The 25,831-nt window shown below is 37.1% G+C and overlaps 1 protein-coding gene across 16 annotated transcripts in view; it reads left to right on the top strand.

Moving 5' to 3' along the window:
- Positions 1-25,831, top strand: part of APC (APC regulator of WNT signaling pathway) — a 125,647-nt gene that overhangs the window by 31,014 nt on the left and 68,802 nt on the right. For 8 of the 16 annotated variants that reach the window (XM_060201271.1, XM_060201277.1, XM_060201283.1 and 5 more), the window contains 2 exons: positions 19,792-19,876; positions 21,296-21,497. In XM_060201271.1, coding sequence (XP_060057254.1) covers positions 19,792-19,876; positions 21,296-21,497 — 287 coding nt within the window. Of the gene's footprint in view, positions 1-13,842; positions 13,996-19,791; positions 19,877-21,295; positions 21,498-25,831 lie in introns of those variants that run through there. The other 8 variants (XM_060201272.1, XM_016193856.2, XM_060201282.1 and 5 more) reach the window with 2 other exon arrangements.

Here is a 25,831-nt window from a genome sequence, read left to right on the forward strand (position 1 = left end):
TGCTTCACCACTTGTGAAGCTTTCCCCTTGTAGGTGGGGACCAGGGGCTCAAACCTGGGTCCTTCCTCATTGTTATGTCCGCTCAACCAGGTATGCTACCACCAGGCCTCCCAATTTTTATTTTTTAATATAAATTTTGAACTACTGTTTTTTAATATCTATGCTAATTTGAGTCTGTCAAAACAACACTAACTTCTGTAGAATTTTGTAGTAGCTGGCACTATTCCTCCAATAAATGCCCTTGTTTTTTCTCTAGTTTGTTCTACCCACAAACATTTTTATGGTCTATGTCCTTGAAATGATGTGAGGACATGACTCCTATGGACTGTGTTCATTACATGTAACTATATAAAATACTACCTCAAAATATTTGTTGTTTTAGATTCTCTGTGGGCTAGAAACTCATACATGTTTTCATTGGGTGGTATGACCCAGAATCTCATGTAAAGTTAAAGTCAAAATGTCCGCTATAGCTGCAATCATCTGAATACTTGACTAGATGGCTCACTCATATAGTCTTTTTTCTCACTGAGTGTTGGCAAGAAAATTCACTTCCTGGGAGTCGGGTGGTAGCGCAGCGGTTTAAGCACACGTGGCATGAAGCACTAGGACCGGCGTAAGTTTCCTGGTTTGAGCCCCTGGCTCCCCACCTGCAGGGGAGTCGCTTCACAGGCAGTGAAGCAGGTCTGCAGGTGTCTATTTTTTTCTCCCCCCCTCTGTCTTCCCCATCTCTCTCCATTTCTCTCAGTCCTATCCAACAACAAATGACATCAATAACAGCAACAATAATAACTACAACAATAAAACAACAAGGGGAACAAAAAGGAAATTAAAAAAACATTACTTCCTGATTTTGTACCACTCCATGGGACTGCTGGGTAGCTTAATGACTTGACCACTGGTATCTTTCATTGATCCCAGAGATAAAGAACAAAGAAGATAATTAGGGGCTGTGTAGTTGCATACCTGATTGAGCACACATGTTAATGTGTGCAAGTACCCAGATTCAAGTCTCCAATCCCCACCTTCAGGGAGGAAGCTTCACATAGTGGTGAAGGAAGCAATGCTTCAGGTATTCCCTTTTCTCTTTCTTTTTCTCCTACTTCTTTTTTAAAAATATATTTATTTATTTATTTATTTATTTATTGTTGTAGTTATTATTGTTGTCGTCGTTGGATAGGACAGAGAGAAATGAGAGAGGAGGGGGAAGACAGAGAGGGGGAGAGAAAGATAGACACCTGCAGACCTGCTTCACCGCCTGTGAAGGGACTCCCCTGCAGGTGGGGAGCCAGGGCTCAAACAGGGATCCTTATGCTGGTCCTTGCGCTTTGCGCCACCTGCGCTTAACCCGCTGCGCTACAGCCCGACTCCCATATTTATTTATTTTTAATGTATTTATTTATAAATTAAAGGGGGAAATGCTGAATTAATTAAGAATATAACTGTAAGGGAAGCTAGGTAGTGGTGCACCCAGTTAAGTGCATATAGTAGTATGCAGAAGGACCCACACCAAAGACCCGTGTTCGAATCTCCCTATCCCCACCTGCAGTAGGGATGCTTCACAAGTGGTGAAGCAGGCTTGCAGGTATCTTTCTCTTTCCCTCCCGATTTCCCCCTCCTCTCTCAATTTCTCTCTGTCCTATTGAATAAAATAGGGGAGGAAAAAGGAAAAGGTGGCCACCAGGAGCTGTGGATTCATAGTGCTAATATGGCTATAATATAGTCTCAGAAATCACCCCCTATCATTTCTGTCTTAGTAGAAGGTTCAATAAATCCACAAGAGGAAAGAAATTCAATTCTACTTTTTAAAAGAATAGGGTCAAAAAAATTGTGTATCTATTTAAAGTCATTTCATGAACCAATGGGAAAGTTTCAGGAATTTATTCCTAGGAGTAAGATCATTGGATCATAGGGCTCTCCCCCCCACACTTGCCACAATTATAGTGGCTCAAAGCAGTACAGAATTTTCAGTCTTGGAGGTCAGAATTCTGAAGTGGTTTTCATTGGACAAAAATTAAGGTATCAGCAATAGTTATACTTCTCCAAAGTTTCTAGGTGAGAATCCCTGCCTGCCCCCACCGACTAGAGACCTTTTACATTCCTTGGTGCATGACCCCTTCCTCCATCTTAAGTACTAACCACCTAGTAAAGTAACTCTCTCTTTGGCTCTCACCCCCACCTTCTGTTTCTATCATCAGATATTATCTTCTGACTTTGACCTGTCTGCCTCCTTATTGTAAGAATCTTTGTGGTTATATCAGGTCCACACATCATCCAGACAAATATCCCCATTTCAAAATCTTACAACTTAATCAACATTTGTAAAGTCCCTTAACCATGTGAGGTAATACATCCACGGCTTTCAGGGGTTATTACATAGACATTTTTGTGGGCCTGTTCCTCCTACAGAGGAACCCCCGTACCACCATCAACCAGAGCTGAACAGTGCTCTGGTGAAAAAATGAAAAGAAAGATATGTACTGAAATATATTTTCCCCTACCTGTTGGTAGATTCTTGGCTTTATCAACTCTTAATTTATGTCAGTATATTAACTGTTTCTGACAGCCTATAATAGAAATAGGAAAACGTACATAGAAGACATAGGAAGACGTACATAGGAAGACGTACATAGGAAGAGCATACATAGCCTTGTGCCTTTTGGGCTTGATATCACACCAATTCTGTAGGTACTGTGCCCAAAACTCAGATTATATACAAAATGAAGTAACCTAGTCATACTGTGGCTTCAATCCATATTTATGGACTTAACACTGTCTTTTCTCTGATTACCCAGCACTGTTATTCTTATTAAATTTGACTGCCTTTTTTTCCCCTAAAAAGAAAGTGTACTTTTTCTACCCTCTGAGTTTTTATCATACCACTGTTCATGCTTTTAAAATATTCTGAATTTGTTAAAATTGTGCCATCTCTCAAGTCCCCATCTTAAGTGACTTTTACATTCATAACATTTTCTTCAATTTTCTCAGCAGGATTTGATTCTCATGGTATTGAGTAAATGATTTTGAATCCCAAGTTGATTTTGAATTTGAGATGATTTTTTTCCTCACCTGAGCCCTGTCAGAATCTTGAGACAAAGTCTTGTATACTTTATTTTGAAGTACTTGTGTACTTTATTTTGAGGTACTGTATTTTGAGAAGGAATCTAGGAGTAGGTGTTAAGAAGCATGTGTTTTAAAGTTGGTCACCCATGATTTGATTTGTTAGAACTTTCTGGGCAGCTATATAAATTATTTACCCAAAGAGAATAATTACACTTAAAAATTGTATTGGAATAGAAAAATCACCTTGCATAGTCTCTGAAGTTGTGCCACTCTTTTTTTCTTTTACTTTTCTTTTTCTCTTTTGTAGCTAGTATATCATTGTTTTTGTTTATTTTTTTATCTTTTTATTTATAAAATAGAAAATGTCGACAAAAACCATGAGATAGGATGTTGTTTTCACCGGGCTGGCTTCACGGGCGGGTAACAGACGACCCGGGACTCATGGCTGGGTTGTATGCAGTATCTCTTTATTCATGCAGGACACAGCGCAATCTATCCCAAGCTAAGCTAAACTCTAAACTACAAGCAATCTTGTCCTTATAAATATACTAGCCCAGTAGGGTGGGAACAGGATGTGACGCAGAGAGGGTGGAGAGAAAAGTGACTGGTGAAAATCAGGGTATGACAAGGAGAGGGGGCCGAGCAAAAACATATCATGAACCAGTGGGGATTGAACCAATGCCCTGCAGTGGTTATGTAAATAGAATACAGTAGTTATGTAAACAGAATGCAGTGTTAAGCAGGGGGGATTTAAACCAAATGAAACAGAAGGGGTTTTTGGAAGCATACCAACAATAGGAGGGGTAAAATTCCACACATTTCCCATCACCAGAGTTCCATATCCCATCCTCTCCATTGGAAACTTTTCTATTCTTTATCCCTCTGGGAGTATGGACCCAGGATCATTATGGGGTGCAGAAGGTGTAAGGTCTGGCTTCTATAATTGTTTCTCTGCTGAGCATGGGCGTTGGCAGGTCGATCTATACTCCCAGCCTGTTTCTGTCTTCCCCTAGTGGGACAGAGCTCCAAAGAGATGGGGTTCCAGGACACATTGGTGATGTTGCCTACCCGGGGAACTCAGGATGGTGTCATGGTAGCATCTGCAACTTGTTAGCTGAAAAGCATTAAGATATAAAGAAGAACAAATTGTTTAATAATCTGGAACCTAAAGGCACGAATATAGCAGATGAGATTTGGGTTCTCCATTTTGGAAAAAACTTAGTAGGTCTATTTTAGGTATATTCCAAGGGGCCCATGACTTTACTAATTTTTGCCTGGGTCCAATAGATAATATGCAGGTGGGCCAAAGGTGTTATCTGGGGAGATGGTATTAGGGTTGGAAATAGGAATGGAAAGCTGGATTAGGGAAGAGACTAGCTCCCAAATCTGGGAAAAGCATATAAATACCTTTAACTTACCCCATCTATTTGATCTGGGGCCTATATTTAGTGCAGGAACCTGTGTAATCTTTGCATCCCTGTAGGTCTGAGCTCACATTCTGTGGTCATAGCTAGGAATTTTCTAGGCTGCACCCATTGCTGTACCCATCTTGTGCGAGTGGTAGAGTATTTTGATCCAGCCTGCCTTCCAAGAATAGGACAGACCCTACCATTGTTGATCCACATTGAAGTCAAGATTTTGTAGGGGCCCACAAAAGGTTTCATTATGTTGTTCCTGGTGGAGATGACCAGTGACAGTGGAGAGTGGATCTATTAGAGCTCTAGGCCCATCATGTCAGTGTAGGAATCTCAGGTATGCTGGTTTCTTGCTCTTAGCCAGCTTTTGTAGTCTTTACTTTGTCTGAGAAGGTTAGCCTTGAAGTGAGTGATTGAGGGAAGTGAAATAGGTAGTAGGTAAGGAGAGTATCTAGGTCTAAGTAGAAACTATTTGATTAAGTACTTTATGTTGTCTTTTTTAGGTCTTTCTGGTTGCTTGATGTACTTATTGGGTCACTGCAAACTGTTCTGTATTTTGTTTTAAGAGAGATATTTCCCTCTAACTTATGGATACATGTGCACATGCACTCTGTCTCTTAGACACTGGTCCATATCTCGCTGCTGGGGCTTTGTTAGGAAGTGCACCAACCAAAATGGAGTTAAGGAGTGATGAAGCTGAAGGGTTGTCATTCTACCTGAAGTCTCTGGACACAGTCTGAAGTGAAGCATGCTGGGGTGGCATTCGTTGCGTTGATTAGGTTGCAATCGGCAGATGCAATATTATTTGATTTGAATTGAGAGAAGCATGCAGGAAAGTGGGCCCCACCCTAAGGTTCTAGGACTGGGGGAAAATATAGAATCTGTAGTGGAAATGTGAGGTTCCTGCTGTCTTAGGGTTCAAGAAGACAATGTATAGTTATTGTTATCGTCACATTATTTGGTAATTGCGTTAACTTTGAAAAGTCCCTTTGTTAAGAGTTTGGGATATAATACCCAGCATCTTATATATAGCTGTGCTACCGGTTGCTTCTGTTCTCCCTGGTCTAGGCTTTTGAGAGAGTCAACATATCAAAGACAGCCTATGTATTAAAAAGACTCACTCTGTGTTTTAAGAAGTTCTAGACATACGATCAATTTTTCCCCTCTCATATTAATTAAATAGTGGTTTATATGTCTACACTTTAATAGGAGTGTACATAAACACCATTCCCACCACCAAAAGACTGTGTCCCGTCCCAACCACTCACCCCCACCTCTCTGCCTTGCCGGGGGGTGTAAATTTAAAAATGTAAATCATTTTTAAATAACTAATTCAAAAATCTTTTGACAAGTAGAATTAATTAAAGAAAATGAGATTTCTAATTAAAATACTGGGTTGTTGGAAAAGTCATGATGCATTTTGCATAGGAAAATGTAGAAAAATATGTCCTAACTTTTCTGATAACCTAAGAGTATGTTTGAAACCATTATTTCTGTTTCAAATTAGTAACGTAAGTGTTCTCTATATTTGGGCTGTTTGCTATTTAAATTATAAAAGTCTATAGTATTTTTTATTTTGGCATGCAGTTATTTCAGTGCCATCTAAGTAATAGTTCATTTTTGCTATTGAGCTATCTTAGTGACAATTATGAAAATTTAATTTTTTTTTTTTTTTAGTTTATTGACATTATCTTGAGCATTTTCACTGCCGGAGGTATCTTGACATATATACAAAACATATATCTAGAACTTTTTCATTTGTTGTTAGATTTCATTGCACTGAGTCAACTATTTTCAGATAGAAAAACAGCTAAGAGCGGGGCGAGGCAGTGGCCCAGGCAGCAGGTTAACTAAGCCTACATGGCGTGAAGTACAAGGACCTGGGTAAGGGTCCTGGTTTAAGCCCCCAGCTCCCCACTTGCGGTGTGTGTGGGGGGTCACTTCACAAGTGGTGAAGCAGGTCTGCAGGTGTCTATCTTTCTTTCCCCCTTTCTGTCTTCCCCTTTTCTCTCAATTTCTCTCTGACCTATCCAACAACAAGGGCAACAGAATGAGAAAAATGGCCTCCAGGAGCAGTGGAGGCACCCAGCCCCAGTGATAACCCTGGAGGGAAAGGAGGGAAGGGAGGATAAAGGAGAGGAGGAAAGGTACTACACTAAATCTTGTAATGCAGTGGGGTTTGGGCTTGAAACCGAGTCTTGTGCAAATCAAAGCAGGTGCACTATACAAGAGAATTATCTTGCTCAACTTTTATTTAGAACTTTTAAAGTACATGGGAGTTTTTTGTTTTATTTTAACTACTGATGGAATAGTGATAACTCAGAATTATAAGTTAATTTGGGTTTAATTCCACACCATTCTTACCACCAGAGTTCTGTGCCCCCATCCACCTTCAGCAGAAACTGCCATAGATATGGGTTGAACGTTAAAGTACATGTTAATAATAACAATTTGTGGGTTAAAGTGATAAAGGTTTTGCTTTGAGAGAGAAATGGCTTCATGGCCACAAAACATTTCAGAAAAGATACAAATGGTTATCTTATTTGATCATTTATGATTATCACAATTATCTACAACTCCTATACAGTACTATAAAATTCTTTTAAGACAGTTATAACAGTAGTAACAATTTGTTAATAATAAGTAATAAAGCTTTATAAGTCAAAGATGAAATATTTACGTATTCATCAGTTTCCTCAAAAATTTGAAACTAAGTACAGGCTATGTATCAATTATCATTTAGATCAGAAATACACCATACATACAGTGGTGATTACAATAGACTAAAGTCTATGAGGTTTTCACAATAACAGAATTATTTAACATTTCTGAGAACATATCTACATCAGTAGCAACACATTACTGTATTCTTATTTTCATGTCAGTACAGATAACTGTAAATTCTGTAAATATCATTTCTCTTTGTGACAGAATACAGCTGGAACACTGGCCCTATTACCAGGGTTTTGACCCGAGTGTCTTAACTGACAGGAATTCATTCAGACTAAGTATTGCAATTAAAGTCTGATGGTAAAAGCCAAGTGGCTTTTAAAAACCCTAAAGAGGGAGCCAAGTGGTGGCATACCTGGTTGATCACACATCTTAAAATGTGCAAGGACCCAGGTTCAAGCCCCTGGTCCCCACCTGCAGTGGGAAAGCTTTGTAGGTAGTAAAGCAGGGCTGCAGGTATCTGTCTGTCTCTCCCTCTCCATCTCCCCCTTTCCTTTTGATTTCTGGTTGTCTCTATCCAATAAATAAAGATAATTAAAAAAAAATTAGTGGTCCAGGAGGTGGCTCAGTAGATAAAGCGCTTGACTCTCAAGCGTGAGGTCCTGAGTTCAAGCCCCGGCAGTACATGTACCAGAGTGATGTCTGGTTCTTTCTCTCTCTCCTCCTATCTTTCTCATCAATAAATAAATAAAATCTTTAAAAAAAAATTTAAAGCCCTAAGCATTATTCTTATTGTATTTATACAAATAAGCCATACTTATTGAAACTTATTTTTATTTGAAACAAATTTATTTTGCTCAAAAATCAATTTTTCTATGATGATCTTTAATGAAGACAATTGTAGAGAGTGAAATTTTGTTTTCAACTTGTAGATAGTAGAGTCTAGCGTCACTAAACTATAAATTCTCTTTAAGGTTTTGCTTTATGCTGGTAAACTGGATTGAATACTGAATTCTTGTATCTTCCTTTAGCACAGTTGAATTTTTGGTAACGCCTATTTTGTTGTATGATCAAATGGAAACTCATCATCAGGCCTCTTCATTTGGTATAAAGTGATTTTGGTTTTGCTACTTTTCTATTTTTTTTAGCAGCTAGATTTAGCTGTTGGAAACTTGTCACAAATAAAATACACTTGGATTTTCATTGGATTTCAAAGTGAAATTTTGATTCTTATGTCTCTGAATTTGCTTAAAAAAATGTGCATCACAGAATACAACATGAAACTGATTGCAAGCTTAGTCAAGGATGTACATTACCTGGCAATATCAAACACAGTGAAACTGCAATGGTCAACAGGATGCTGTGTTTTGTTTTCTGTTGTGCAGACATTGCATGGAATAAATACACAATTAGAAAATTGTCTCAATCAGTAAACTTTATTGCGAAATCTGTTGCTAAAACCATAGCCACCCAAGGAAAATCTTTGGCTTTCTGTGTGTGTGTTGTAAAAGACAATAGAATTGCTCTTGATTACGTCCTTGTACAAGATGAGGTTTATTATATAATTTATTTCTTGTACTTGGATAAATCCCTCTGGCAAAGTATAAACGAACTAGACAAAATTAAAGTGTATGACAAAGTTTAAGTATAGTATTCAGTGATAACCCTTGATTCTGCCACTTTACCTGACTGCTTTCAAGGCATTGCTTCTAAATGAAGACATGTCTGAATCTCCAGAATTGACTTAACATTTTGCTAAAGAAATTTTTAAAATTAATTTATCTTTATTGATTTATTAGATAGAAACAGCCAGAAATTGAGAGGAGGGGAGAGATAGAGAGGGAGAGAAGCATGTAGGGACCTGGGGCTTGAACCCTTGTGCATTGTAACATGTGTGCTCAACAAGGTATGCCACCACCCGGGCCCTTATAGGAATTTTTGTTGTAAATTTTTGTCTTTCTTGCATAGGGCTTGACCAAAAAAAATTAAAAAGGCTAGGTTAATAGTAACTCAGCGCCTTGAAATGACCAAGATAAAATAATTCAGTGCTTTGAAATGATTATTAATGCTTGTAATGAGCCATCATCATGTGAGAAAGTTCAAGGAACCACAGAAGATACAAAGGAACTGAACAGTTAAGCCTTCTCTGCTCTGATAGCTTTTGTGACCTAAACATTCCCAGTGAAACCACTTTGCCTCTAATGTGGAACTCAACATGTTGGGAATAAGATTTGGCAACAAAGAATCAAAAGCCAAAAGCCAGGCAGGTAACGATTGGTCAGCAATGCTTACCAATACTGATCAGTGATCCTTTCAGAGAAAGGTCTCAATCAAAAGAGGGCAATGTGAAAGGTTAACTTATATGGAGTCGTTTTTCAAATGGGGCCAAGGTAGCCACTGGGGCGGGGGTGGGGGCGCTGGTTGTTGTTTGTTTAAACTGAGTCTGGCCATTGAGCTGGACAAAACCACCAACATTCCAAGAAGCTAACAAGAATATTCTGCTTTAAAGGACTGATAAAAGTCAGCTTTTACCATGTGGTCCTTTATTTATTACTTTATTACCTCATTTATTTTCTCTCTTCAAAAACCTTGATTGAGGCCAGAGCAGTAGAGCATGTGCCTCCCATGTGTGATGCCCTGAATCTGATCCTCAACACCACATGAAAATGAAAAGGACCAAGATAGGTAGAAGACCGGGGTGATGGAGCAAAGCAGTGCTTTGATATCTCTGTGTTCCTTTCTCTCCGTCTGAATAAAAGAATTTTAAGCGTGACTTATGTCCCTCCCTGAGGTACACTTTGGGTTTCTAGCCAGATCTGTGTTCCTCAAATTACAGTGCTTTGATCTTAAAATAAAATTACTGTCTGAAAAAAAAAAGTTTTTATATGAGAGATTATTGCTTCACTCAGTTCTGGCATATGCAGCACAAAAAAAAAATCACTTGAACCACTTGCTTACAAATTCTGTGCTCTACCATTGAACTGCCTCCCTGACCTCACACATTGCCTTGATTACCAGATTTTCAGGTGAATAGTTCATATAAAGGAACAATTTTCATTTTTCCCCTACATATACTACATTATTAAATTATAGTAACATTGAGTTGCTGCTTTGGGTTTTTTCCAGCTTTATAACTGTCATCTGCCAATAGTATCCCTTTCTAATTCTCACCTTTATCTGTGTTGATTATTATTATAAGTTGACCTTAGGCTTTACTGTTGCTTTTTAAAAAATATTTATTTATTTACTTTTTGTTGCCCTTGTTTTTATTGTTGCTGTAGTTATTATTATTGTTATTATCGATATCATCATTGTTGGATAGGACAGAGAGAAATGGAGAGGAGGGGAAGACAGAGGGGGAGAGAAAGACAGACACCTGCAGACCTGCTTCACCACCTGTGAAGCGACTCCCCTGCAGGTGGGGAGCCGGGAGCTCGAACTGGGATCCTTCCGCCAGTCCTTGTGCTTTGTGCCATGTGCGCTTAACCCACTGTGCTACCACCCAGCTCCCACTAATCTACTACTCCCGGCTTTACTATTTATTTCTATATTAAAGTGCTGTGCTGACTTTGTGACTGATATATATATATATATATATATACCATCTTTTTTAAAGTGTCTTTTCCTATGTTTTCAACAACAATTGAATCTGTAAAACATATTTTTTGTATTTAGATGTATTAGTATGTTGAATGATAGCAGTTTTCTAGTAATTCTTCTTATGATTACCTCAAGATTTTGTTCTATTGTTTGAAGGTGGTGGCAAGTAGCATAATTGTTTTACTCACTAAAACAAAGTTAGCTCTACTAATTTTAAAATGTTCCCATTTTAAATTTGTAATAATGAATACTGCATATTTTGTCCTCATTGAGTATCTTACCTACCTGCATATTTTGTCTCTGTATTAACATTGCATGATATTTCTACTTTTTTTTTTCTGTGAACATAAAAATAAAAGTCTGAATAACACTATTACTTTCTTTTCCCATGCCCTACTCTTATGATGTGGAAATCTTTAGTATCTCTACTACAGAAAAACAAATTGGAATGTTTGCATGCTCTAGAACTAAAATGAAAAATTCAGATATTTTCACCATTTCATGCATATAGTTTTGTTTGCTTTTGGGGGGTGACTTCCAGTTAATATATGTTAGGTTTAAGAGTCTTATAATTGTATTCCAAATTAAAGTATTCCAAAGTTGATTTGTGATTCTTGGATTTTAGGTAAAACAAGTGTGAGTTAGAAAGGGATGACTACAACATCCTAAAAAGATAAGAGGTAGAATATTGTTCAATGAAACATCTTATTTTCCCACGTAAGATTATATTAAATATTAAGGATTTGCTCTCCCCCTTCCCCTAAATAAAGAACACTTTTGGTAGTGTCTGCTCATTTTACTCTTCAGACTCTTTTTGTGATTGTGTAAATTTATAAACTTTATATTTAAATATACCTATGTGCCTACCTGTGTACCTGTCTCTTTTACTACCTTTTACTTTATTTCTAGTGTAAAATTACCTTTCACATTTTGTATTTGAAGTGAAAATTTTAAGCATTTACAATAAGTTCTGTCAGATCTTCACCTGTTACATAGTTTTTAATTATATATTTCCTGATCTTCTTTTCAGTAGTATGGTGTAAAACAAAACTTATCACACTCATCAATTTCTCCTTAACTTTGGAGACATCACAGTCTCTATCCTTTGCACAAGAAAGTAAACTCTTTTTCATCTCTTAGGCATTGATTAGGCCACAGGTGTTTACAATAGTAGATCAACTTGAAATTTTGCTAAGGCAAATGTTCATAATATAACACATTTACATAATGCTTTTTAATTTTAGCCTGCTTTTGGTTACTTAATTGTAGCAGTATCCTTGTAGACTACATTAGAGCAGGTAGTGCATGTCTATTTTACAAATGGTGAAATGAATTAAAATGAATGAGCTAAACCATGATTAAGTCTGAAACTGTGACTTATAGTCTCCAAATATAAGTCTAGGCCTCATTCTTTTCAACCATGAAGACTTTTGTAAGTGATTGCTGTATCCCAGGACTACACTCTCTATTCTAGTGATAATGGGGTACACCGATTACACTAGCAGTTGAAGAATTGACTAGACCTGAGTCTAATTTCCCTTGTTGCCTTCCAGTTCCTTTATTCACAATAGTGTTATAACTAGCCAGTGTTTCCCATCTGTGTCTTATTTTGTGTTGAGTTCTGTTGTGAGTTTTGTTACAGAAGTATCTTAATGTCAAGATCTTGAAGTATTTTTCAAATGCAAACTTGCTCTTAAATAATAAAGATAAGCTGAAAGAAGCTAACTCTAAAGTTCCTGGTTCAATCCCCTTCACCGTCATAAACCAGAGCTGAAAAATGCTCTGGTTAAAAAAAAAAAAAAAAAACAGGATCTTCTAAAATTGATATCTTAAATGTTACTCTTAATGCTCTGTAATCACGTCATGGACCTCTTTTTACTTGGCTTTTTTCTCTCCTCTTTTTTCATAACCATACAATTAATGTCAGTTTCTGCTTCTCTTTGACAATTTCTACTTCTAAAATCATTTGTTTCTTTAAATATCTTTTAGCCTTACTCTGAGCACAGTGGTCCCAAGACCATGTCTGCCATAAAATAACCCGTTTCATTCAGCCTTTTGAATGCATGTAAAAGAGGTTAGTATTAGTAATTCTCATTTGTTATCTTTCCCAGGCATTTGAAGTCCCAATATAATGCTAGCTTTTGTGTCCATTTTGTTAATGATTCATAATGCAACCTTCTTTGATATTAAAGACTATATAACCTTTTCTCAAATAAAAAAAATGAACAAAATATTCATTATAATAGGTTGCTTCCTAATTTCATTAGTTCATTCTGGCTTTAAAATTCTATGACTTGGTCTGGAACTACAACTCACTTGAATAACGTGCTTACCTTGTCATGGGTACAACCCAGGATCAATCCCAGTCTCCAGCTCGATTGAAGGAAACTTTGGTGTCTTTCTTTCTGTCTAATTCTGTCAGCCATCCGAGATTGAGCAATAACAGGTCTGTGATGCCCTTAGATGTCCAGGGCTGAACATGCGCTACAGTGACTGGCTCAGCGTGTGGTCAGTGTCCCCCAACTTCTTAGAGGGACAAGTGACGTTCAGTCACCCTAGATTGAGCAATAACAGGTCTGTGATGCCCTTAGATGTCCGGGGCTGCATGCGCTCTACACTGTCTAATTCTGTCTCTGTCTGGAAAAGTCAGCCTGGAATGGTGAAGCCTATAGATAACAGTAAATAATAAATAAAATTTTGTGAGTTTTCAGTAAAATTTATAAATTAATGTCACCAATATCTTATCAATATTATATTTCTTAAATTTTGCTTGTATATCCAGGTAAAAATATCTTTAAAATCTTAAAAAGCTTCCAACCCAATAAAAAGTTCATTCTTCTGTAGAAAGGCAAATGTATTCCAATTCTCCTGACATTCTCTTCTATTTTAATCTTATTTGTCTTCAACCTAGACCCTTTCATTCTCTTAGGAAGATGCTGCTACTTGAACAATATTGCTTTGAGACCAAAACTAGCATATTAATGCAGTTCTTATCAAATGTCTTAAGAACTTTGCTCCTTTTTCCCTTTCTTTGTGAACAAGCAGCCACTTTATTTTTTGGTAGTGAATTTCAAAATCCTTTTTAACCTTATAGGTCCAAGGGTAGCCAAGGATGGCTGCAGCTTCATATGATCAGTTGTTAAAGCAAGTTGAGGCACTGAAGATGGAAAACTCAAATCTTCGACAAGAACTAGAAGATAATTCCAATCATCTTACAAAACTGGAAACTGAGGCATCTAATATGAAGGTATCAAGACTACAACTTTTAACTCTAGTTTACCCATTTTTATTCAGTAATCTCTCTTGTAAACTGAGGTTAGTTACTTCACTTACTTAAAAGTGTATTTTATTTGTCATTACAACTTCAGTATCACTTTACTTAGAGAATGTTGATTTACAGGATTGCTGTTGTCACAAGGATACATTTCCACATATACATTTTCACCTTTCCCCAGCAGAGGTGTCAGTACATCTCACTCTCCACCAAATCATCATCCTGTTTCATCATAAAGACTTAGATGCTCAGCATCTGTACTGTTCCTCCCTGAAGCCCTTCTGAGTCCTCAAATCTGCTGTGATAGGCTGTAGTCAGCTGATGCTTCACCTGTTTTGTTTGTCCTTTGCTTTGTTTCTTAGACCCCACCTATGAGTGAGATCATCCTTTTAAAAGTGTACTTCAGTGTGGTCCGGGAAGTGGTACAGTGGATAAAGTGTTAGACTCTCAAGCATGAGGTCCTGAGTTCAATCCCCGGCAGCACATGTACAGGAGTGATGTTTGATTCTTTCTGTCTCTCTTCCTATCCCTCTTATTAATAAATAAATAAAATATTTTTTAAGTGTACTTCAAAAATTAACAGTCATGTTTAACAGTCATGTTTTCAAATAAAATGTATTGACTTCATATAAAACTCAATGAATGATTAATTTTAAGATGTATTTATTTCATAGCTGAGAGGCTGGCCAGAGCACACTCCAGCATATGTATTGGTGCTAGGGATTAAACACAGGGCCTCATGCACTTCCGTGTTCACATATCTTGTTTCTGTGTAAGTGCTACAATGACGAAGGAAATCACGTACCCTAGTGGGAAAGAGTCTTGAACTGAAAAGTCAGTGCTCAGTCCAGTTACTGGTTGTGCCAGAACCTAGCTCTAACTATAGCTACCATTAGGAAATAAATGACTTTATTTGGACAATGCAGACATTATTCTATACTAGATCATTTGTATGACATTTTCAGTCCCAGAAGGTTTACTATAACACTGGAAAGTTATGATAACTTTCAGAAAAAGTTATAAAATATTTAGTCTTCAATAGGAAACAGTGTATTCTAATTTCAAAATGACTGAGGATAAAACTTTAGCTATTTTAATTTTTAGTTACTTAGGCAGATTATCTTCTCATTGAATTGAATTGTTTTATGGAGTTGCCAATCAACAAAATTGTTAGATACTGCCTTCTCTTTTAAGAAAATTCTTCCTGCTTTGTATTGTTTCTGCCCCTTGGCTATTTTAATATCTGGGTTCCTAACCTTGTTCTTCCTGTATGCTCACTACCCTTAAAGCCTAATTCATTTCCTTTTCTCTTCTGTTTTTTTCTCTATACCTTTTGAGGTCTTTCTTACTCTTTAAGCTTCTGTGTAATGCTAAACTGTTCTTAACTCTTTTACCATTTATATTCCATAGTACTATGGTTCAGTACTCAGATGCTATCTTTTCTACTCTGATTACCTATTTCTGTGATAAATAGTACCCTCAGTGATGACAGATCTCCAAAATACCTCTACCCAATCCTTTTTGAAATGAAGTAGACTATAAACATAACCTTTTTCTTAGCACAAACTGGGTGAACTTAAAATAGTTCAGTTACCTAATATTAAAAGAAAAAAGTTTGGCATTTTAATGCTGCTCAATACAACTGAAAATTGTATGTGCTATATGTCTTTTTTTTTTTAACAGTGTGAAGTTATAAAAATTTTAATTCCCAGCAGGACTCCTCATTCATCTACATTGTAGAAAACTCCTGGAAGTATGTTTTGTAGTGCAGAACTCAAAAATACTTTTAAAATATTTTGTTAAATCATAAATCTAAAATTCCTTTTGTAAAATGCCTTTGGGGAGGCATTTTACACTACACTTATATTTTAACTTCATGCTGAAGTGAAATGTCTCTAACAGACTCAAATTTCTACAGTGATAATACCTGGTTAACATCTTAACATATAATATATATCTTAAATATTGACACTTTAGAGATAATCTGAATTGTGACTTTTTTTTTGTGGTGCCAGGGAATGAACCCAGGATCTAAAGCATTTGCTATAATTTTAAATGACCTCTCCAGACCATTTTTTATCCTTTATATTCCTAAAGAGAAAGGAGGGAAAAGAGCAAAAAGGAAGGGAGAGGTACAGTGACACTATTAGGAACCCCATACATTCCTCATGGTTATTTATATTATTTATCTTTTTAAAATATTTTATTTATTCATTTATTGAATAGAGACAGAAACTGAGATGAAAGGGGAGATAGAAAGACAACTGCAGGGAATCGGGCTGTAGTGCAGCGGGTTCAGTGCAGGTGGTGCAAAGCGTAGAGACCAGCGTAAGAATCCCAGGCTCCCCATCTGCAGGGGAGTTGCTTCACAAGCGGTGAAGCAGGTCTGCAGACGTCTGTCTTTCTCTCCCCCTCTCTGTCTTCCCCTCTATTCCTCTCCATTTCCCTCTGTCCTATTCAACAACGACGACACCAATAAAACAAGGGCAACAAAAGGGAATAAATATTAAAAAAGAAAGAAAAAAGAAAGAAAGAAAGAAAGAAAGACATCCGCAGCACTACTCCACCATTTATGAAGCTTCCCCCCTGCAGGTGGGGGCCAGGACCTTGAAACCTAGTTCTTGTATATGGTAACATGTGCTCTCAAGCAGGTGCACCACCATTTGCCCCCTATTTATCTTTCCTTAAAAGAATTGTTTAATTTCTTAGAATATTGATTTGTGAAGATACTTTCCTACATTGGATTAAAGTTAATTCAGAACAATTGTTATTTTATCCAAAATCATTTGTTAGACTTTGGAATGCATTATATAACTGTGAGTCATGTTTCATGATCACTAACTCATTCCAAAGAAAGGCAAGGATGTCTTCAACTATTGATAGATAATTTAAGGATTCTAAAATTTATGCAGTAGTACCATCTAGTGGCAAAAGAGGATAGTTCCTTGGTGTTGATTATAGGACACACAAATTACCAAAATATTTCATATGTGATGGGAAAATATGTGTACAACAGGGGCATAGGAACACTCTGCAACAAAATTAAGAAAGTTTTTTTTTATGTACATAATGATGTCATTGTGGTTGTGCCTAGAAATTATTTGTTTAAAGGTACATACTGGAAAATGTACAGAAGAAATGTGATGTTTCAGATATGTTTTCAAATAAGTCATGGTCTAACAGGAGGTGGAAGAAGTAGATAAGCATAGATGAGACAAAACTAGAAGTTGGTTAATTATTGGAGCAAGTCTCCAGTCCCTGTCTAAAGGTAGGGACTGGGGACTTCCTTGAACCCAGTCCTTGTGCATGGTAACATGTGAACCCAACTGGGTGCACCACCATCTAGCCAACCCCCACGCCCCCCCCCCCAGGACTTTTAAGTTGTATATGGTGTGTAGATCCAACTGGTCAGTCTTCCTGCAACAATTAGAAAATACTAGACACACTATGAAAAATTATACTTTCGAAGTCATTGGAAACTATTATCATCAAGGACTATACTAACTAAAATTTAGAAGAAGAAAAAAGCTTTTTCTAGATCACTGATTATTTTTCTTCCACAGGAATGCTACTGATTCTAGGTACAGACTGATATTTGTCATTGGGAGACAAAGACATCAGACTTCACTAGAAGAAATAAACTATTGTAGGTCTTAATGAGCTTGTAGGTGGATGTACAGTATTGAAAATTAGAAGAACTCCAGATGTTTGACAGGTTTACCCCCACAAAACTATGCTGTCTTGTGATGAAGGATGCTAGAGATGGAGTTAGCAAAATAAAATACTAGAGTAGACAAAACCATGCGGGGAGGTATTTTGTACATAAGTTCACCTCAGATTTTTAAATTTGTGAAGCAGGAGATTAAAGATCTAAATTCAGATTATCATCAAAGGGACAGAACTGTAAGGACTGGAGTCAGGTAACCTAAGATTAAGAATGAGCTAGAAAATCAGAGTGAAAATGTCCCATAATCTTGCAGTGTTTGAGAAACACAAGCCTCTTAGTAGAAAGAGACTTGTCGCAAACATAGTTGGATTTACTTTGAAGAGAAATGTCAGGTCTTAGAGCTTTTTAAGGACTTCAGAGACAGAAATGTATGTCTTCAGTCTAAATTTGGAGGTGAGAAATACTCAAGGAATTAGCAGATGGAGCAAATGTGAATTTCACCTAAACTGCAACTCCAAACAGTTTCAATTCCTAATTGAGTAGAAAAGATCAGACTCCAACAGTGAAATGTATAGATTCTCCAAGGAAAAATCAGATCATCTTAAAACTTACTGCATACATGACAGATAGGGAGTTAAAAGATATAGGAAATGAAACAAGTAGGAAAAGGACATAATCAAAAGAACAAGTTGAAGCAAATCCAAAGATGACTTACATGTTGAAGTTAGTAGTCAAGGAATTTAACATAATTATTATAGTTTTTTGGGGGGCAAGATGAAAGGTCAGTCATATATAACAGACAATTGAAATCTATAGTTTATAATCAAATAGATTATAAAACAAATATATTTGTGATACTGTCCTATTTGGTGGACTTGGCAGTATTTAAAACAGACATAATGAACCGATGAGAAGATGAAATTAGTGAATATATTTTTAAAAGTCAGTAGGAAATACCCAGACTGAAGCACAGAGAGAAAATAACAAAAGCAGCATGTAAGAGTTATGAGGGACAAAGTCATATATAATTGAAGGCGCAGAATGGGAAAAGGGTAAAGGAAGGAATTTTCTTTTCTAAAGAACTAGTGGCTCTGAATTATGTCCATTTGAGACTTTGTGGTAATTAGATTGCACTAATAAACTAACAGTAAAAGAAAATACTTTGTGGTGCTGGGTGGTGGCGCACCTGGTTGAGTGCACATATTACAGTGCACAAGGACCCGGGTTCAAGCCCCCGGTCCCCACCTGCAGGGGGAAAGCTTTGTGAGTGGTGAAGCAGTGCTGCTGGTGTCTCTCTGTCTCTTTGTCTGTCTCCCCTCCTCCTCTCAATTTCTGAGCGTCTCTATCCAATAAAAAAGGTTATAAAAAAAAAAAGAAAGGGAGTCGGGCTGTAGCTTAGCGGGTTAAGCGCAGGTGGTGCAAAGCACAAGGACTGGCTTAAGGATCCCGGTTCGAGCCCCCGGCTCTCACCTGCACAGACGGTGAAGCAGGTCTGCAGGTGTCTGTCTTTCTCTCCCCCTCTCTGTCTCCCCCTCCTCTCTCCATTTCTGTCTGTCCTATCCAATAACGACGACATCAGTAACTACAACAATAAAACAAGGGCAACAAAAGGGAGTAAATAAATAAATATTTTAAAAATTAAAAAAAAAAAAAACAAGAAAGTACTTGGTGGGGCCAGGCTGTGGTATACCTGGTTAAGTGCTTATGTTACAGTGCACTAGGACAAAGGTTCAAGCCCCTGGTTCCCGCCTGCAGGGGGAAAGCTTCACAAGTGGTGAAGCAGTGCTGCAGGTGTCTTTCTGTATCCCTCTCTATTTTCCCCCCTCCCCTCTCAGTTTCTCTCTGTCTCTAGCTAGTAAATAAATAAATAAAATTTTTTTTTAAATTTTAAAAAGAAAATACTTGTACATATGATTTATGGTCAAGGCATTGTGTGGAGAAAAGGATGTGTTTTGTCATTTTTCCTTAAATAAGATAGTATAATTATTAGCATAGCATTTAATTATACTAGGTTATTAAAAACCGTCTAGAGATTATTTGGATTTGTCCAAATACAATGTGTGTGGTTAATACAGTGTGTGTGGTTTTTTTTTTTATTACAGGAAGTACTTAAACAGCTACAAGGAAGTATTGAAGATGAAGCTATGGCTTCTTCTGGACAGATTGATTTATTAGAGCGTCTCAAAGGTAGATTATTTTAAAAGTATTTGTATGCTCCAACTGTCAACCTTAGATGTGTATAATTAAGTACAACTTACCTTGATTTGAGCGTTGCTTTTGACTTTCTTGACATAACAGTCATCCTATTAGGATGGAATTGTTAAAGTACATATATGTATTAAATCTATTTATTTGTCATGTCATCAGTTAAGCCTTTAGCTGATTTGAATAAACATTTTAAATTTTTCCTTTAACTTTTAAAAATTCTTCATAAAGCTCTCTGCTATTTTGCTAATCACTAAATAGGTGAGACCTTCTAGTAAATTGTATGCCACAGTCTGGACCCATGGCTTCATTTGAAGAAGTAGTCCTCTGTACATCCAGGATAAACAGGCTAAATCTTCTCATCTGTGCCTATTATAAGTCACATATAATAGAATTTTGAAAGAACACCTTTGTGTGTTGTTGCCTAAATTTCTGGTGTTGTACTCAGGAGATAGCTGTAATCTGTTAGAGCACCAGCGCACATGCCTGAGGTTCCAGAGGGTTCAATCCAGAGGGTTCAATCCCTGGCACTACCTTCAGCCAGAGCTGAGCAGCACTCTGGTCCACTCTCTCTTTTTCTTCCTCCTTGCTCATAATAAGTAAATCTATTTTTTAGTTCAAATGTCAAAACAAGGAGAGTATACTTAGTTTACTTTAAAACTTTGGTAAAGAGACAACCTATTGATTCCTAGAGTTTATTATTGTCTAGTGGGAATTTACCTTTGACATAGTTTTTTCCTCCTGACTCAAAATTATTTCAGAAAGTTTAGCCATTCTGTTTTTTTAAAATAATTCTTTATTCAATATTTATATTTGGGGCTTTCTATTTATTATAGTTGCAGGGTACTGAATCACAGAGGGTCCCTTTTTATTGAATCTATACAGTTGGCCATTTTTAAAAACTGTTTTTAAGGATTCATCTTTTCTCTCCTTCAGTCACACTTACCTTGAACTAGAAGCAAGTGAATTTCTCTTAGCATTAGCATTTATAATAAGGACTTCCCATTTTCTGTATAGGTTTGCGGCTTACTAGCAATTTAATACTCCTACAGACTTTGTTCTATAAATGTAGTCTCAGTGATAAAATAGATAAAAATTTGAGGACTGGAGGGAAAATAGCTGACCTGGCAGGATCTGCTTTGCCTTGCACACAACCCAGGTTGGAACCTCTGGTATACCACATGGGAGCACCCCAGCACTAGGGGAAGCTTTGGTGCTGTGGTTTCTCTTCCTCTTCCTGAAAAAAAAAATCAACCTAGAATCTTACAGCCCTTGAGATGATTACCTCGCCCCAAAAAAGCTGAAAGATAAATGTGAATCTTTATGATTTCATCATTAATGCCATGTAATTATACCACTAAAGTAATCATTATATAAAAAACTTGTCTCTATTTTATTCAGAACTTAACTTAGATAGCAGTAATTTCCCTGGAGTGAAACTACGGTCAAAAATGTCCCTCCGTTCTTATGGAAGCCGGGAAGGATCTGTGTCTAGTCGTTCAGGGGAGTGCAGTCCTGTTCCCATGGGCTCATTTCCAAGAAGAGGGTTTGTAAATGGAAGCAGAGAAAATACCGGTTATTTAGAAGAACTTGAGAAAGAGAGGTAACTTTTCTTCATTAAATAGTAAACTTGCTTGCTCCAATTTCTGCTATTAATTTTGTTACTCTGTAATACAAGATATGAATTATGTAGTATATCTGGTGATTTCTAACAGTTGGCATTTTGCATTTGTTAACTTAAAGATAAAATGCTACTGACTATACTTACATTAAACTAAAAATTTGAAGGAGACAATTTCTTGGGACTTAGGCTATGTAATTTAAATATGTCAGATGCTCTGTACATTGATTAATACACATCATAGTATTTATGTCTAGTTAACATGTAACTAATTTTTAATTTAACTTATTAGTATCTTTTAAGTTGATTATCATTGGTTTACAATATTTAAGATTTTAGGAGTATAGATTCCTGTCAATATTGTTTATGTGCCACAATATGCACTACCAGAACTCTAGTGCCTGCACACCAAAGAGATCTTTCTACCTATCTTTTCTCTTCTTCTTGTTCTGTTTGATAACCACTGTAGTTTTCAGTCTTGAAAGTCAGTTTTGCTATTATTTTCTTTTGACTTTGATTTAGTAACTACAGGTTTCATTATTGTAACTACTGTCTCCAATATGTTTGTATATATTAAGTGACCACAAATGAAACATTGTTAATTTATCATCTTTTCTTCCTGGAGTTTATTAATGTATGAGAAAAGTCCAGAATACCGTATTGGAATACAAAAGACATTTTATTATATTATCTCTGGTTTGCTGTATGTCTGTCTATAAAAATAGATATAATCATCTGAACCAAAAGTGGTCTTGAGATCTCAAGTTTACATGAGTCTCTAATTCATACCATGAACCAGGACAATTTTTAAGAGTATAGAAAGCACTACCCTAAGAAACAAGAGGTTAACTAAGACCCATAATATTCCATCTCTTTCTTTTGTTCCCTTTTAGTTCTGTTAAGAAGCAAGGAGAGGGCTGGGCAGTGGTGCATTCGGTTGAGTGCATGCCTTACTATTCACCTGGGGCTTACCAAACACCTGGGGCTCAAATCCTGAGACTCACCTGCAGAGGAGAAGCTTCACCAGTGGTGAAGCAAGTCTGCAAGTTTCTCTATTCTTCTGTCTGCTCCTCCCCTCTCAATTTCTCTCTGTCCTATCTAATACAAAAGAAAGAAGGAAAAGTGGGGAGAATGACCAGGAGCAGTGGATTCATAGTGCAGGATGTCCGGGCCCCAGCAATAACGCTGGTGGCAATTATAAAAATCATAAAAATATCCTGGTTCAAGCCCCCAGCTCCCCACCTGCAGGGGAGTTGCTTCACAAGCTGTGAAGAAGGTCTGCAGGTGTCTTTCTCTCCTCCTCTCTGTCTTCCCCTCCTCTCTCCATTTCTGTCCTATCCAACAATGACAACATCAGTAACAACAACAATAATAACTACAACAACTAAAAAATAACAAAGGCAATAAAAGGGAATAAATAAATTTTAAAAATCATAAAAATAAAGATGAAGAAGAAGCAAAGGGTATTGAGCATACTAGCATTCCTAGGAATTTACTCTGCTTTGTATAGAAAACATTCTGCTTTTATTAGAGAGGGGAGAGTGTGTTTGTGTGTGTGATTATAATATAGCTCGTGTTCTTTTGGTTTTGTGTTAGAGGAATGCAGAGGTCTTGAGTAGATGACTATTTACTTTGCAGTACTTTATTGATACTTTTTAGGTTTGGGTTCATACTCATTTTCTTTTTTTTTAATTGTTTTATATTTATTTATTCCCTTTTGCTACCCTTGTTTTATTATTGTAGTTATTATTGTTGTTACTGATATCGTTGTTGTTGGATAGGACAGAGAGAAATGGGGAGAGAAGGGGAAGACAGAAGAGGGGGAGAGAAAGACCTGCACACCAGCTTCACCGCTTGTGAAGTGACTCTTCTGCAGTTGGGGAGCCAGAGGGTCGAACCAGGATCCTTTGCTGGTCCTTGCACTTTGTGCCACCTGCGCTTAATCTGCTGCAGTACCGCCCAACTCCCTATTTTCTTCTTTTGTATCACTATCTCTGATGAGAAATTTAATAGCAATCTTATTCTCAATTCTTTATAGGTTATTTTTTAGATGCCTTGGTATTGTGGTTTCTTCATTCTTCATGCTATATAATCATGCTCCCCTTTTTTTTTTTTTTGCCTCCAGGGTTATTGCTGGGGCTCGGTGCCTACACCACAGATCCACTGCTCCTGGGGGCCGTTTTTTTCCCTTTTGTTGCCCTGGTTGTTTAATGTTATTATTGTTCTTGTTGTTATTGTTATTGATGTCATTGTTATTGGATAGGACAGAGAGAAATGGAGAGAGAAGGGGAAGACAGAGTGGAGGAGAAAAAGATATACAGCTGCAGACCTGCTTCACCACTTGTGAAGCAACCCCCCTGCAGGTGGGGAGCCAGGGGCTCAAACTGGGATCCTTACATGGTCCTTAAGTGTGCTTAACCCGTTGCACTACTGCCCGACCTCCTTTGTTCCCTTTTATTTTTTCCACCCTTGAAATTTCTTCCACCCTTTTAACTCTTTTTTTTTTTAAATTTTTTATTTAAGAAAGGATTAGTGAACAAAAACATAAGGTAGAAGGGGTACAACTCCACACAATTCCCACCACCCAATCCCCATAACCCCCCCCCCTCCCATGGTAGCTTTCCCATTCTCTAGCCCTCTGGGAGCATGGACCCAGGGTCGTTGAGGGTTGCAGAAGGTAGAAGGTCTGGCTTCTGTAATTGCTTCCCCACTGAACATGGGCGTTGACTGGTCGGTCCATACTCCCAGTCTGCCTCTCTCTTTCCCTAGTAAGGTGTGTCTCTGGGGAAGCTGAGCTCCAGGACACATTGGTGGGGTCTTCAATCCAGGGAAGCCTAGCCAGCATCCTGGTGGCATCTGGAACCTGGTGATTGAAAAGAGAGTTAACATATGAGGCCAAACAATTTGTTGAGCAATCATGGATCCCAATTTCTAATTTACTTTTTCTGTTCTTTATTTTTAGAATAAAATATTTTATTTTATTTGTTCTTAGCTCCAACTAATTTTCTTTTTTTGTATATTGCAAAAGTATTAACGTAATCAAACCAAGTTTCATATTCAAGTCTTTTTGAAACTCAATTTTATAATCTGTATAATGAGTATAAGAATAACTTCCTCTGATATTCCAATGAAGACTAAATTAACCTTTTAAAAAATACTTTGCAATTGTGTCTGATATCCAACATATTCAATAACTGTTAGCCTTTATGTAAACCTTAGCAGTTACTTGTTAAATGCTTATTAAATACGTGTTGCATTCTTCCAGGTGACCTTAAGTTAACTAAAAAAGATTATAGGCTGGGGAGATAACGTAATGGTTATGCAAAGACATCCATACCTGAGACTCTGAAGTTCCAGGTTTAATTCCCAGCACTGTCATAAGCCAGAATTGAACAGTGCCTTGGTCTTTGTTTCTCTGAATCTTTCTTTGTGTATCTCTCAGTAAAATAAATTTGTAAGGAAGGAGTGGAGGAAGGAAGAGAAAGAAAGGAAGAAAGAAAGAAAGAGAGAGAGAAAGAAAGAAAGGAAGGAAGAAAGAAAACTAAGCACATAAGATTTACAATGTGAAACATATCTACATAAAAATTTTTATTGAGAGGGAGTCAGGCAGTAGCACAGCGGGTTAAGCGCATGTGGTGCAAAGCACAAGGACCAGCTTAAGGATAACGGTTTGAGCCCCCGGCTCCCCACCTGCAGGGGATCGCTTCACAAGCAGTGAAGCAGGTCTGTAGGTGTCTATTTTTCTCTCCTTCTCTTCCCCTCCTCTCTCCACTTCTCTATGTCCTACCTAACAACGATGACATCAATAACTACAACAATTAAAAAAACAAGGGCAACAACAGGGAAAACAAAGAAATAAATATAAAAAATTTTATTGAGGTATGATTGACTTAGACATTAGTTTGAGGTATGCAACATAGTGATTCAATATTTCTATATATTGTGATAGGATTGGAACAATAAGTCTAGTTAATATAAGATTGTGGTCCAATTTCATTCTTTTGTATGTAGCTGTCCAGTTTTCCTAGCACCATTAAAGAGACTACCCTTTCTTTCTCTGTTGTATATCATTGGTTCCTTTGTCATAAATTGTACATAGATATTTACACGCAGACATTCGTTTATTTCTGGCCTCTATTTTGTGTCTTATGTCTGTTATAATACCAGCACTATTCTCTTTTAATTACTATAACTTAACAGTGTAGGTTGAAACCATAAACTTGAAAACTCCAGCTGTGTTCTTTCTAGATTGCTTTGTCTCTTTGGCATCTTTTGTGATTATATACTAATTTAAGGTTATTCTGCTTCTATGAAAA

The sequence above is a fragment of the Erinaceus europaeus genome, chromosome 11 (assembly GCF_950295315.1).
Source record: "Erinaceus europaeus chromosome 11, mEriEur2.1, whole genome shotgun sequence".
In the NCBI taxonomy this organism is placed as follows: domain Eukaryota; kingdom Metazoa; phylum Chordata; class Mammalia; order Eulipotyphla; family Erinaceidae; genus Erinaceus; species Erinaceus europaeus.